The 15,432-nt window shown below is 44.0% G+C and overlaps 1 protein-coding gene across 6 annotated transcripts in view; it reads left to right on the top strand.

Annotated features, from left to right (window-relative positions):
- The window catches only part of LOC137656253 (sedoheptulokinase-like), a 166,075-nt gene extending 151,944 nt beyond the window's left edge, over nucleotides 1–14,131 (top strand). For all 6 annotated transcript variants that reach the window (XM_068390446.1, XM_068390456.1, XM_068390426.1 and 3 more), the window contains one exon: nucleotides 11,747–14,131. In XM_068390446.1, coding sequence (XP_068246547.1) covers nucleotides 11,747–11,936 — 190 coding nt within the window. In that variant the 3' untranslated portion in view covers nucleotides 11,937–14,131. The remainder of the gene's footprint in view (nucleotides 1–11,746) is intronic.
- The last annotated feature ends 1,301 nt before the right edge of the window (nucleotides 14,132–15,432 follow it).

Raw genomic sequence — 15,432 nt, 5'->3', positions numbered from 1 at the left:
TGTAGAAGCCATGAACCCCATTTTCTCTAGTATAATATGCGAGAAATTATTACCTGAAACGCGTAAGGCTATAGCTGATAAACATAATAGTGTGTCTCTTGATTTAAAGCAAATTTCCTCAGGTTTGAAATATGTTTGTGAATTGATGGAATTTTGTCACAAAGGTGAGAATTCTAATAAAAGAAAATGGGATCAGGGCAACTATTCTAAAGTAATTCCCTCAAATGTGCCTAACGTGCAGAGAGCACAACCAAGTAACAGTAAACCTAGTAATAGTAGTTACAATAATTGTGTGTTTTGCTCATTAAACCATCGCATCATCATTGCAGCAATATTTTTATAAGAATACTCTGTAACCCCGTTTGATATTTGTTTAATTTTTATCAAGTAACGTAAATTTTGTTCATTTGTGTTAATGTTAATGTTCGCTCTTTAACGTAACTCTGATGATTTTGTTTGTGTACTTTAAATGTTAAATATATGTCAAACTTTTTAATTGAGTCTTTGTGAACCCGTGTGGCATCACCCCCAAAAGAATTAGTGCAGGAAATATAGTTTTGAATCAAAGGTAAAGTAAGTGTGTTTCTCAGTTATGTAACTTGGCCTCGTGCGAAGTTGATGCATGAGGGTTTACAGGTAAAAAGTTAATACTGGGTTAAGTTACATAACTGAGAAACACACTTACTTTACCTTTGATTCAAAACTATATTTCCTGCACTAATTCTTTTGGGGGTGATCACCAGTTAAAAGCCATTTTGGACCATTCCACCACAAGGAATTTTGCGATAAATCCATACTATTACTACCTCCGGATAGAATATCAGCTGGATTATCCTTAGAAGGGGTACTGTATACCGTAGGGGAAACTTGAACTCATTAATTTCAGTGACTCTGTTTCGTACATAGGGAATTTTACTATTATTGTTCTTCACCCAACAAATAGAAACCATGGAGTCACTCCATGTGAATTCTTATCACAGAGGTACATTCTGGTAGTAGAAAAATGTTGCTTCTGTTCAAGGAGGACAAGTGCCTTCATTTCGTTAACAACAAACTTAGAACCTTTACTGCACTTACTAAGAAAGAGACGGAAACCCCTAGGCAGCAGGCATCCCTCAGGGTTTTTGCGCGACGAGAGTCAGAAGTCTCTGTCATAAGAGTGAAACTCTTGATGACGATGGTCGCACGCTTAGCGCTAATTTCGCGTGCGTGCGAACCCTTTGCGTGACGAGAGTCAGAAGACTCTGTCATAAGAGTAAAACTTGATGACGATGGTCATGCGCGTAAAGTTGGCCGCGCGCACCGAGACGGTTATGAGTGTGCTAACACTTCCCGCGACGAGAGTCTGAAAACTCTGTCATAAGAGTGAAACTCTTGAGCGTGTGAGAACCGAGATGGTCGAGTGCGCGTACCGACATGGTTACGCGCTCGCGATAAGAGTTCGAAAACTCTCCGTCATGAGTAAAACTCTTGAGAGCGCGGGAACACTTCGCCATGCGCGTGCGAAGATTTCACGCGATAAGAGTTCGTAAACTCTTATCATAAGAGTACTGTAAAACTTTTGAGCACGCAGGAACTGAGATAGTCACGCGCGGGAACATTTCGCACGACGAGAGTTCGAAAACTCTGTCATAAGAGTAAAACTCTTGAGCGAGCGCGAACACTTCGCCGCGCGTGGGAAAACCTGTATGGTCACGCACGCGTGCGCACCGAGATGGTTATGCTCGTGCAATGAGAGTTTGAAAACTCTCTTTCATAAGAATAACACTTGCGCGCACGCGAACCAAGTTGGTCACGTGCACGAACCAAGATTGTCACGCGCGCGAACCGGAATGGTTACACGCGTGCGTATAAGAGTTGTTCGCGCACTTCAACATAGCGCTGATTGCACTCGTGCAGTGTTGGTTGCGCGCATAAGGTTTGTCGTGCGCGCCAAGTTGTTTGCGCGCGCGAGCTCTCAGCTTGACGGCCTGTGTTGCGAGACCCCAAAGGGTCAGCGCAACGAGAAACGGAAGTTTCCCTGTCACGAGACCCCGAAAGGTCAGTGTGACTAAAGTTACGAGACCCCGAAGGGTCAGGGTAACGAGGAACCAAAGTTCCTCTGTCACGAGACCCCAAAAGGTCAGTGTGACTGATGGCACGAGGTCCCGGAGGCTACACGTTCTCATCGTTACGAGAACCCAAAGGTTCAGCGTAACTGAAACCCGAAGGTTTCAAGTCGTGTGAGCCCGAAGGATCAGCGCGACGGAGTCCCGTCTCCTACTGTCATGAGAACCCGCAGGATCAACATGACGATCACGCCAGCCAAAAGGGTGATCGCAACGAGACCCCGAAGGGTCAAGGAGAACCAGTAGGTTCAAAGATAACACTTTTGTAGGGGACGTTTGTTCTCCCGAAGGAGAACGTTGCTTAAGGTAAGGCTCTTGCTCCGCCCCTGGAGGAGAACCATAAGCGTAAGGGGGGACCGCCGATGCCCAGAGGTGGTCTTCTCTCGAGAACGAGAAACTCTTTCCCTCGAAGGGGAAACCTGCTTCAGAGAAAGCTCTGCCACAGCCCCTGGTGGATCAGCAAACTCCTACAAGTTATCTCTCACGAACGAGAGGAAAGTTCTCCAGAAGGAGATCGCCTAAGACAAGCTTTCTCCCAGCTTTATGGGGAAAAAGCGTTGGCGTAATAATATCTCTCTCGCCAACGAGAGAGAAGTCCTCCCGAAGGAGGACATTGCCTAAGACAAGCTTTCTCCCAGCTCTTTGGAAAAAAAGTGTAGGCGTAACAATCTCTCTCGCGAACGAGAGAGAGAAGTTCCCTCGAAGGAGGAACAAGCCTTGGACTTGGTTTTCCCCAGTTCAAGGGAAAGAAGCACAGTCTTCGGCAACGAGATAGCAGAAGCAAAACTCGTCGAGCTGTCCGCAATTCTTCCCGAAAGGAGGAAGGTTACTGAACGGCTGAAGTAGGGAAGCTCTCCCTCGGAAGGGGGTGCAATCCAACTCATAAGGGAAGGTTCTCCAACCCCTGGAGGCAAACCTCCTGGCAGCAAACTATGCTTTCCATCAACAAGCCTTGTTCAAGTTGAAGGTTGACAATGATTGCTACCTCGTAACATTGGCAGCTCACGAGGTACCACATAAAGCGCAGGATAATGAACAGGGCAGCAGAAGCCATTGGCCTTTTGTTCTACGTTGCTGCTATCTGTAGAAAAGAAAATATATGTTGTGATTAATTACAATTCATGCTCCGCTGCACAACATGAACTATTCGGGGAATAAGTCACCTTCCTTGTAAGCAGATTGCTAATGTTAGTGCAATGAAGCACAAGACTGGTGGCAGATTGCTAGTGGTAGTGCAATGAAGCACAAGATTGGTGACAGATTGCTAGCGGTAGTGCAATAAAGCACAAGATTGGTGGCGATACTGCTAGTAGTGTGAAGAAATAGTACGTCATTTCAGTGGAAATATTAGTAGCCATTATCAAGAAACCAGATAGCAGTGAGAAGGCGGCAAATATTCATGTGTATAACAAATAAATCGTTCAATAAAAGCAACGAGTTATAAGACGACAACGACCTATTGAATGACAGCGTATTACTCATTAGCTATGGTAATTATATTAGATTATATGTTATATAAGAATTTTGTTGTCCTGTTCCTAATGTCTTTTTATTAAATCTTGGCATAGTAAATTGATCAATTAAATATGTTTCTACTCCTTATTTGTTTACACAAGTCTAAGGTGATTGGTTTTATTATTTGGGTGTGGAATTATAACATAAAATAAGGGAGAATGTAATTTAGAGCAGTGACAGATGCTTAAACCATAAGGCTATTGTAGGTGAATTAAGCAAGTCTAAAATTAGGTAAAATGGCGGCAGGGGCACCTGGCCTCCTTGAAGAAATTGGTATTCAACAGCTGCCTGTGTATTTGCAGTGGCAGCTGAAGACCTCTTAGTCTCAGCGTTTATACCCGTCGAACATCATGGTTCCGATATGATTAGAGCAAAAGAGAGACCTGAACTGGTGGGTGTCCAAGACCAATCTGCTCAGGGGAGTAGACCTCTCTTTTTCCCTGGAACTGATGCTCTTTACAGATGCCTCAAAAGGAGGGCAGGGCCTTACCTGTTGTACCACACGGCCTCCGGGCTCTGGTCCAAGTTCAAATGACAGTGCCACATAAAGCCTCCTGGAAATTAGAGCAGCATTCCCAGCTCAAACAATTCCTTCAGCTCTGCTCCGGGCAGTCTGTGGTGCGGGGGAAAGCGACAATATCTACAGTAGTGGCGTACATAAACAACCAAGGAGGTACTTTTCACAGCCCCTCTGCCATCTAGATGTAGGAATCCTGATATGGACGAAGGCAACTCGGTAGCCCTATCCGCCCGTTTCATCCCTGTTAAGAAGAATGTGCTGGTGGACAATCTGAGTGGGAAATCTCAGATTGTAGGCTCTGAATGGTCTTTGAACAACAAATAAAACTGTAACACAAAGCTCTATATAAGCCTTATGCTGGTCATAGATATTCATAAAATCAATTAAAGTGAAAATACAGAACATGCACTTTTTTTGCCAAAGTCTCAATAAAAACATTACAATAACCAATAATGAGTAACAGGACAAACATAATGATACTTATATATAAAAAAGATAGTGTAATTGTATAAAAAGACCGAAGTAAAAATTCAGTTACCGAAGTAAAAATTCAGTTAATCCTTACAAAATGATAAACCAAAGTACTTAACAAGAAATTGGCACATAACATTTACATAATTAAGGAAGTTGTTTTAAACAAATGTTTTAGTGGGGTTTTTCATATAGTAACTATTCTTTCTATTACACTACTATCTATATTCTATTGCCTAGACAATTTTGACATTTTTTATTAGTTTTTATCATAAGCATTAATCTTTTTGTTACAGTAAAGAGAGTATGAAGAAAATGTTATTTTTATTAATAAAATAAATTTTTGAATATACTTACCCGGTGATCATATAAGCTGTCAGCTCTGCTGCCCGACAGAAAAACCTAAGGACAAAATACGCCAGCGATCGCTATACAGGTGGGGGTGTACATCAACAGCGCCATCTGTCGAGCAGGTACTCAAGTACTCCATGTAAACACAGAACCAATTTTCTCCTCGGTCCACTGGGTCTCTATTGGGGAGGAAGGGAGGGTCCTTTAATATATGATCACCGGGTAAGTATATTCAAAAATTTATTTTATTAATAAAAATAACATTTTTCAATATTAAACTTAGCCGGTGATCATATAAGCTGATTCACACCCAGGGGGGTGGGTAGAGACCAGCATTACATGTTTACATTATTAAGAGCTAAGTATTTTGTATTTCATTTTAGCAGTTATTCAAAATAACAAACATAAAATAAATAAGTACCTGGTAAGGAAGTCGACTTGAACAATTACTCTGCCTTTTTAAGTACGTCTTCCTTACTGAGCCTCGCGATCCTCATAGGATGCTGAGCGACTCCTAGGAGCTGAAGTATCAAGGGTTGCAACCCATACTAAAGGACCTCATCAAAACCTCTAATCTAGGCGCTTCTCAAGAAAAGAATTTGACCACCCGCCAAATCAACCAGGATGCGAAAGGCTTCTTAGCCTTCCGGACAACCCAAAAACAACAATAAAAAACATTTCAAGAGAAAGATTAAAAAAGGTTATGGAATTAGGGGAATGTAGTGGTTGAGCCCTCACCCACTACTGCACTCGCTGCTACGAATGGTCCCAGGGTGTAGCAGTTCTCGTAAAGAGACTGGACATCTTTAAGATAAAAAGACGCGAACACTGACTTGCTTCTCCAATAGGTTGCGTCCATTATACTCTGCAGAGATCTGTTTTGTTTGAAGGCCACTGAAGTTGCGACAGCTCTAACTTCATGTGTCCTTACCTTCAGCAAAGCATGGTCTTCCTCATTCAGATGGGAATGAGCTTCTCGTATCAACAGTCTGATATAATAGGAAACTGCATTCTTCGACATAGGTAAAGAAGGTTTCTTAATAGCACACCAAAAAGCTTCTGACTGTCCTCGTAAAGGTTTAGTTCGTCTTAAATAGAACTTAAGAGCTCTAACAGGGCATAAGACTCTTTCTAGTTCATTTCCAACCAAATTAGAAAGGCTTGGAATATCGAACGATTTCGGCCAAGGACGAGAAGGTAGTTCGTTTTTGGCTAGAAAACCAAGCTGTAAAGAACATGTAGCCGTTTCAGATGAAAATCCGATGTTCCTGCTGAAGGCGTGTATCTCACTGACTCTTTTAGCTGTTGCTAAGCAGACGAGGAAAAGAGTCTTTAAAGTGAGATCTTTAAAGGAGGCTGATTGTAGTGGCTCGAACCTTTCTGACATAAGGAATCTTAGTACCACGTCTAAATTCCAACCTGGTGTGGCCAAACGACGCTCCTTCGAGGTCTCAAAAGACTTAAGGAGGTCCTATAGATCTTTGTTGTTGGAAAGATCTAAGCCTCTGTGACGGAAGACTGCTGCCAACATGCTTCTGTAACCCTTGATCGTGGGAGCTGAAAGAGATCTTTCCTTCCTCAGGTATAAAAGGAAGTCAGCTATTTGAGTTACAGAGGTACTGGTTGAGGATACTGATACTGACTTGCACCAGCTTCGGAAGACTTCCCACTTCGACTGGTAGACTCTAAGAGTGGATGTCCTCCTTGCTCTAGCAATCGCCCTGGCTGCCTCCTTCGAAAAGCCTCTAGCTCTCGAGAGTCTTTCGATAGTCTGAACGCAGTCAGACGAAGAGCGTGGAGGCTTGGGTGTACCTTCTTTACGTGTGGCTGACGTAGAAGGTCCACTCTTAGAGGAAGAGATCTGGGAACGTCCACCAGCCATTGCAGTACCTCGGTGAACCATTCTCTCGCGGGCCAGAGGGGAGCAACCAACGTCAACCTTGTCCCTTCGTGAGAGGCGAACTTCTGCAGTACCTTGTTGACAATCTTGAACGGGGGGAATGCATAAAGGTCTAGATGGGACCAATCCAGTAGAAAAGCATCTATATGAACTGCTGCTGGGTCCGGGATTGGCGAGCAATAATTTGGGAGCCTCTTGGTCATCGAGGTTGCAAAGAGATCTATGGTAGGTTGGCCCCATGTGGCCCATAGTCTCTTGCATACATTCTTGTGAAGGGTCCATTCTGTTGGGATGATTTGACCCTTCCGACTGAGGCGGTCCGCCAGGACATTCATGTTGCCTTGAATGAACCTCGTTACTAGAGATAGGTTTAGATCTCTTGACCAGGTGAGGAGGTCCCTTGCGATCTCGTACAACGTCATAGAATGGGTCCCTCCTTGCTTAGAGATGTACGCCAAGGCCGTGGTGTTGTCGGAGTTCACCTCCACCACCTTGCCTAGAAGGAGGGACTTGAAGCTTTTCAAGGCCAGATGAACTGCCAATAGCTCCTTGCAGTTGATATGTAACGCTCTTTGCTCCGAGTTCAAAGTGCCCGACCATTCCCGACCATCTAATGTCGCACCCCAGCCCGTGTCCGATGCGTCCGAGAAGAGAACGTGGTTGGGGGTCTGAACAGTCAGGGGCAGACCCTCTCTGAGGTTGATGTTGTCCTTCCACCACGTCGGTGATGACTTCATCTTCTCGGAAATAGGGATCGAGACCGCTTCTAGCGTCTTGTCCTTTCTCCAGTGAACAGCTAGGTGAAATTGAAGGGGACGGAGGTGCAGTCTCCCTAACGCAATGAACTGGTCCAGTGATGAAAGCGTCCCTATCAGACTCATCCACTGTCTGACTGAACATCGGTCCTTCTTTAGCATGTTCTGGATACATCCTTGGGCTTGACTTATTCTGGGGGCCGACGGAAAAGCCCGAAAAGCTTGACTGTGAATCTCCATCCCTAGGTACACTATAGTTTGGGATGGGACCAGTTGGGACTTTTCCATATTGACCAGGAGACCCAATTCCTTGGTCAGATCTAGAGTCCACTTTAGATTCTCCAGACAGCGACGACTGGACGAAGCTCTTATAAGCCAGTCGTCCAAATAGAGGGAGGCTCTGATGTCTGCTAAATGCAGGAATTTGGCAATATTCCTCATCAGTTTCGTAAAGACAAGAGGCGCCGTGCTTAGGCCAAAGCACAGGGCTTGAAATTGGTAGACAACCTTCCCGTAAACGAACCTTAGAAAAGGTTGGGAATCTGGGTGGATGGGGACGTGAAAGTAAGCGTCCTTGAGGTCTAAAGAGACCATCCAGTCTTCCTTCCTGACCGCTGCTAGAACAGACTTTGTCGTCTCCATGGCGAATGTCTGCTTGGTGACAAAGACATTCAGAGCACTGACGTCTAGCACCGGTCTCCACCCTCCTGTCTTCTTTACCACTAAGAAGAGACGGTTGTAGAAGCCCGGGGATTGATGGTCCCGGACTTTGACTACCGCTCCCTTTTCTAGTAAGAGAGACACCTCTTGCTTCAACGTTAGTCGCTTGTCCTCCTCTCGGTACCTGGGAGAGAGGTCGATGGGAGTCGTTGCTAGAGGGGGCTTGCGCAAGAATGGGATCTTGTACCCTTCTCTGAGCAACTTCACAGATTGAGCATCTGCGCCCCTGTTCTCCCAGGACTGCCAGTAGTTCTTGAGTCTGGCTCCCACTGCTGTCTGAAGAAGGTGGCAGTCAGACTCTGCCTCTAAAGGACTTGGTACCTTTCTTCTTGCTCCCACGTTTCCCTTCGGCACGAGCACCTCCTCTGCTGGAGGCTCTGCCACGAAAGGGCGGAATAAATCTTGACGCTGGAGTATCCATCCTGGGTCTAGACACGGAAGGCAAAGGGGTGGCTTTGCGTGCAGATGACGCAACCAGGTCATGCGTGTCTTTTTGAATCAAGGAGGCAGCAATCTCCTTGATCAACTCCTCTGGGAAAAGGCACTTCGAGAGAGGAGTAAACATAAGCTCCGATCTCTGACATTGTGTTACTCCAGCTGACAAGAAGGAGCAAAGGTTTTCTCGTTTCTTGAGGACCCCGGAAACGAACGAAGCCGCAAGTTCACTGGAACCGTCCCGTATGGCCTTGTCCATGCAGGACATAATGAGCATGGAAGTTTCCTTGTCAGAAGGGGAGGTCTTCCTGCTCAACGCTCCCAAACACCAATCCAAAAAGTTAAACACTTCGAACGCTCTGAACACTCCTTTCATCAGATGGTCTAAATCTGAAGGAGTCCAACAAATCTTGGAGCGTCTCATGGCCAGCCTGCGGGGAGAGTCTACTAGACTTGAGAAGTCGCCCTGGGCAGAGGCAGGAACTCCCAAGCTGAGAACTTCTTCCGTGGCATACCAGACGCTCGATCTGGAAGCGAGTTTCGCAGGGGGAAACAAGAATGCTGTCTTCCCAAGGTGCTTTTTGAACTGCATCCAATCTCCCAACACTCTTAAAGCTCTCTTGGACGAGCGGGCGAGGACGAGCTTCGTAAAGGCAGGCGCGGATGACTGCGTGCCTAAAGCGAACTCAGATGGAGGAGAGCGTGGGACTGCAGAAACAAACTGATCAGGATACATATCCTTGAACAGCGCAAGAACTTTTCTAAAGTCCAAGGAGGGAGGCGTGGTCTTGGGTTCGTCGATGTCCGTGTGCGGGTCGTCAAGGTGTGCAGCGTCGTCATCATCAGAGAGTCCATCGTCTGAATACTGAGGAGGAAGCGGCAACGGAGTAGGAGTTGGCTGGTCAGCTGAGTCCGGCAGCACGGGTGCATACGTGACTGCACTGGACGCAACGTCATGGAACTGTTGGTCAGTCTGTGAGCTGGCAACAACCATAGCTGCGCGGGGGCGCAAAGCGTCTACTCCTGACTGTCTAGTCTGCTGTGGGCGAGTAGTGGTAACCACAGTGGGTTGCGGAGGTTGACGCACCGCGTCAAAACAAAACAACTTAGGTTGTTGTTGTAACTCGCGAACGTCAACGGAGGGTTCCGTGCGTCGCTGAACGTCAACATGCGGCTGGCAGGGTACACTGCGCATGGGTGGCGGGACTCTCACAGCTGGAGTGCGGGAGAAGGTAGCCTCAGCGTCAACTGGACGCACAACCGTGGTTGGTTGTAGGCTAACGGGTGCAGCGTCAACCTTCTCCGCACGAAAGTCCTGCATTAAAGATGTTAACTGTGTCTGCATGGTCTGCAGCAAAGACCACTTAGGGTCTACAGTAGCGGGTGCGGCAACAGACGGTGTTACTGCCTGTTGCGGTACCGCTTTGCCTCTCTTACTAGGTGTGCAGTCATCGGAAGACTGCAGCGAGTCCGAACTGACCCAGTGGCTACAACTGGGCCGTTGGACTTGCGCGGAAGGGACCTTGCGTTTGAGAGGTCGTGAGACCTTGGTCCATTGTTTCTTCCGAGAAACATCTTCCGCAGACGAGGAATAAATGGGCTCTCTCGTCTTCTTGTGGGTGGGGCGATCTTGGCAAGATACGTCCGAAACCACGGAGGGCACGTCTGTCCGCTGATTAAAGCCTGTCGAACCCTTTGGTCGTACGACATTGCTTCTCCCCTGGGCTTGGGAGCTTGCAAGAGGTCCCGGACTGGGCGGACGACAGGCACGAACAGACGCACCCTCAAGCGCAACACTAACACTTTCCACAACACTACCACTCACTTTGTCACTACCCACTGCACTCTTACCCTTCAACTCCTTGACGTCTGCCATGAGTTGGTTACGGTCACTCGCCAATGACTCGACTCTCTCACCCAGAGCCTGGATGGCACGCATCATATCTGCCATCGAAGGTTGTTGAGTGCTAGAAGGGGGATCAGGAGCAACCACTACAGGGGAAGGAATAGGTTGTGGGGCATGGGGAGAGGAAAAATCAACGGAGCGAGATGAACTTCTCCTGACTCTATCTCTCTCTAGCCTACGTGAATATTTCAGGAATTCGAGAAAATCGAATTCCGAAAGCCCAACGCATTCCTCACATCGATCTTCCAATTGACAGGTTTTACCCCGACAATTGGAACAAATGGTGTGCGGATCGATAGAGGCCTTCGGAAGACGCCTTGAACAGTCCCTAGCACTACACTTTCTGTATTTAGGGACTTGAGAAGGGTCAGCCATCTTGAATTAGTCAAAGGGGAATTCAAAATCTATCCAAGTCGTCAACAAATAATCCAAAATTCAATCAAAGAATGCAAGGAAGTATTGAAGATAACCTCTGCAAAGCGAAAGCTAATAACTAGAAATGTGTACTTCACCAAAATCTGTGAAAACCAATCCAGTAAGCAACAGCGTATTTAGTAGGTCTTGCCGGTGGCACGACAGAGAGAAAATTGATTCTGTGTTTACATGGAGTACTTGAGTACCTGCTCGACAGATGGCGCTGTTGATGTACACCCCCACCTGTATAGCGATCGCTGGCGTATTTTGTCCTTAGGTTTTTCTGTCGGGCAGCAGAGCTGACAGCTTATATGATCACCGGCTAAGTTTAATATTGAAAAATATTCATTCACTAATTTAATTTCATTATTGTAATAACAATAATTATGATCAAAAGAAACAGCACAAAATTTTTGCCAACTGACTGGTAGTTGTAAGAGCAGGATTTGGTCTTATCTGTACTTTGTAAGCATAGTGCTCTCAGATTTTCTGTTCCAACAACTGTATATATTTTCCCAATTCTTTTAATTGTTTTATTTGTATATGCAGATTATCATAAGTCACAAGATATAAGTAGAAAAGAGACTGTAATTACCTTTTGGAGTCTAGAAAGTTAATCTTGAAGTGATAAATTTGAGTTATTTTTTTCAGCATGATGCCAAGCTCTATGTTGTCTGAAAATGGAGTAACAAGTATCATTGGAGGAGGATCAGCACTAATGAGAAATAAGATTCTTCATAAGGAACTTGAAGATATGTATAAGCTACCAGTCACATTAGATTCCCATGGTGATGCAGCCTATGGGTCAGCCTTAGCTGCAATCAATGTTAAAGAAAAATAAAGGGATTGGTAAGACTAGTGTATTATGTATAGTCGATGAAATTCTATCATTTTAAGCTATTTCTCTCTATTTCTGTAGAATTTCACATAAATACCATAAATCTTCTTAATTTTATGTAGGTAGAATTATTTTGGTGATACTCTTTATCATTTTAGATATCTATAGTAATTAGTATTTTCACTTCTTTTTTTGTCCGCAAATAAAGAAAAAAAATTGTAATCGAGTAGAGTATAGAGGTTTTAGAAGGTGACTTTATTTTTTAAATATCAAATTTATTTTGGTTTGAATCACTCATATTCTTGTTAGTTGGTAGCTATGTGGTTGTCAAAATAGTGAAATAGCTTGAACTGGTCAGGACCAATGTGCACAGAAATATTGGTTTTGCTTATGTAACAGCGGTAAAACTGAAATTCCTCTCCATTTATTCTGTTATGCAAGTTAGTTACTGTAAAGTATCTACAAGAAGCGTAGGAGAAATTCAACTAAGTGACAGGTTTCAGATGTGTAACTATCCTGAAACTTGTCAGGTTGTAATGGCATTGTAGTCTAACCTCTAGAATTATAGAATTGTCATTGATGTTTTCTACAAAAGTTTCTCCCTTCTGTGGTTTGATATGCATTAATGGTTTGCGGCTCTCTTTTGTCTAGTGCACTTTATTATTCCTCATCTGACCAATAATTTTAAAAAGTACAAGTTGAAACTATTGCTCTCTTGTTTTACAAGTTTATGAACCGTTGATTTATTTTTCAGAAGTTTTTCAACTAATATGTATTTGTCATTCTTGTCGTGGCAATCAAAAGTTTACCAATAGCAAAATCATATGTAAGCCAACTGGAGACATTCTGATGTCCTACCTATCTCCTTCCTTTCCATCTATTTAACATTATTATAGAGATGAATTAGTTTAAAATAGTTTGAAAATTTTGTTCAACCTATGGTTGTTACTAAAAAAACAATACTGAAGGTACAATTTGATAAAGACACTATTAAGCACAGTTGGTAAAGTTTGTGTTTAAGAATGAAAAAAAATACTATGAAATTAATTTCTTTATTGTATGCTTATGTCATGTTTTCTTCACACATATTACGGAGTTTAATGTATTTAGCTATATTTACCAAATTCCTTTCAAGATGTTCAAATGTTTTGAAGCTATAGTTAAGGCTTTTGCTTGCTTTGACATACAATTTTATAGTTAGGCTTTGTTAGTTTTTCTTTTATATTCTCTGTTAAGTTTTCTTTTATCTATCTTAATTACGTTATTTTTTTTTATTTTATATTCTCAGTTAAGTTTTCATTTATTCATCTTAATTAAATTCCCTATATTTAGTAACATTAAATAATACAAGTAATTCTTGATTTGAGAAAAATAATTACATATTCTAACCGGGGGTCTGGACTACTGTTAATACATGTAAAGTGTTTATACTGTAATAGTTGCAGCAAGATTTAAGGATGTGTGCTGCAAAATAGGTTTTCCCAAAAATTCTTAGAAAAGAGCCTTATGTGATAGGTTTGCTATTTGCTAAACTTTGTCACAGTGTAGTATGAATAATAATAGAGTTTAGGTATCATATTCGTTTGACTAAGCTATGGGAATGATTAGCTTTTTAGATTATAGAGGAATGTTCCTTGAAGTTTGGTGTAATGCATTGAACTGTGATATTATAGTATTGGAAAGCAATAATAACCTTTTTTTTATGACAATGAGTGCTATTTCTATTTCTTCCTCAAAATTTAAGCTCGCATTAACTTGAAATATCAGACTTTAGTCTTTTATTATATAATCAAGACTGTTAATTAGATGGTATAATTGCATAATTTCTCCAGAGCTTATACTGCTGAAAGTAAAACTGCTATATTCCTTAAGATTGAATGGCTCAATTGCCTAATGTTTCCAAGCAGGATTGGTTGATAGTGTAATAGCCTTTTTCCATGGCAGGTTACTTATACATTTATTTAATTTGCGGACTAGATGGTCACAACATTTATGCTTAAGCTGTGTTGTTGCCTAAAGAATTCAAACAGCATTCTTGAGTCATAGTTGCCTGTTCTTTAGAGGGGTATTTGAAAAAATTTAATCATACAATTGTGTACTCAGTTGTACTGTGATGATTATGATTAACATGAGTAAAATATTTTTCAATATTAATCTTACCCGATGATCATGTAGCTGTCAACTCTGTTGCCCGACAGAAATCTAAGGTCGGGATACGCTAGCGATCGCTATACAGGTGGGGGTGTACACAACAGCGCCATCTGTGAGCAGGTACTCAAGTACTTCTTGTCAACAAGAACTCAATTTTTCCTCTGTCGTGCCACAGGCAAGACCTACTAAATACGCCGTCCCTAACTGGATTTGTTTTCACAACTTTTTGGTGAAGTACACTATTCCAGTTTTGAGCTTTCGCTATGCAGGGGTTTTATCTTCATTTCAAAACTTGAACTCGTTTTGGATAGATTTAATTATGGTGTCGAAGAGAGTATGGACTCTCTTTCACTTTTAAATGGCCGACCCTTCCCTTAGACGGAAGTGTTGGTGACGAAGAGAGTATGGACTCTCTTTCACTTTTTAATGACCGACCCTTCCCTTAGACGGAAGTGTGTTTAGGTTTTTGGTAATTTTGCTTAACAAGTTATAGAGCCCATTTATTCCTCGTCTGCGGAAGAGTTTTCTCGCAGAAACCATGGACCAAATCTTGCAGCTTTTAAGTGCAAGTCGGTCCCTTCCGCGCAAGTCCAACGGCCTAGGTGTAGCCACTGGGTCAGTTCGGACTCGCTCCAGTCATCCGACGACTGCACACCTCCCAAGAGAGGCAAGGTGGTACCGCAACAGGCAGTAACTCCGTCTGTTGCCGCACCAGCTGTTTTAGACCCTCAGTCACAACGGACAGTAGCTCCGTTTGTTGCCGTCTTTCATAGACCCTAGTAGTCCATGCTGCAGACTATACAGTCTCAGCTTGCTCCTTCATGCAGGAGTATCGTGCTGAGAAGGTTGACAATGCACCTGTTAATCTACAACCTGCCACGGTTGTGCGCTCAGCAGATACTGCGGCTGCCTGCTCCCACACTCCACCTGTGAGAGCTCCACCTCCGATGCGCAGTCGACCCTGCCAGACGCATGTTCATGCTGCACCCTCCATTGACATGCGTGAGCTACCGCATCAGCAGTGGGAAGGTGCTGTAGAGCTGCCGTGTTTTGACACAATGCGGCATGCTCCGCAACCCATGCGGCATGCTCCGCATCCCATACGGCATGCTCCGCAACCCACGGCAGTCCCTCCCACGCACCAGCACTCCGCTTTTGTTGTTGCCAGCTCCCACACTCCGACTGCGGAGAAGGTTGACGATGCACCCGTGGGCCTACAGCTACCACGGTTGTGCGCCCGGCATGGCTTCCTGCTCCCTCACTCTTGTTGTGAGAGCTCCTCCACCCATGCACAGTCAACCCTGCCAGATGTATGATGAATCCCACAGACACACGGAGCACTCCGTTG

Source organism: Palaemon carinicauda, chromosome 1, assembly GCF_036898095.1.
Source record: "Palaemon carinicauda isolate YSFRI2023 chromosome 1, ASM3689809v2, whole genome shotgun sequence".
Classification (NCBI taxonomy): domain Eukaryota; kingdom Metazoa; phylum Arthropoda; class Malacostraca; order Decapoda; family Palaemonidae; genus Palaemon; species Palaemon carinicauda.
The sequence above is the reverse complement of the archived record's forward strand: the minus strand, read 5'-3'. Positions and strand labels throughout refer to the sequence as shown.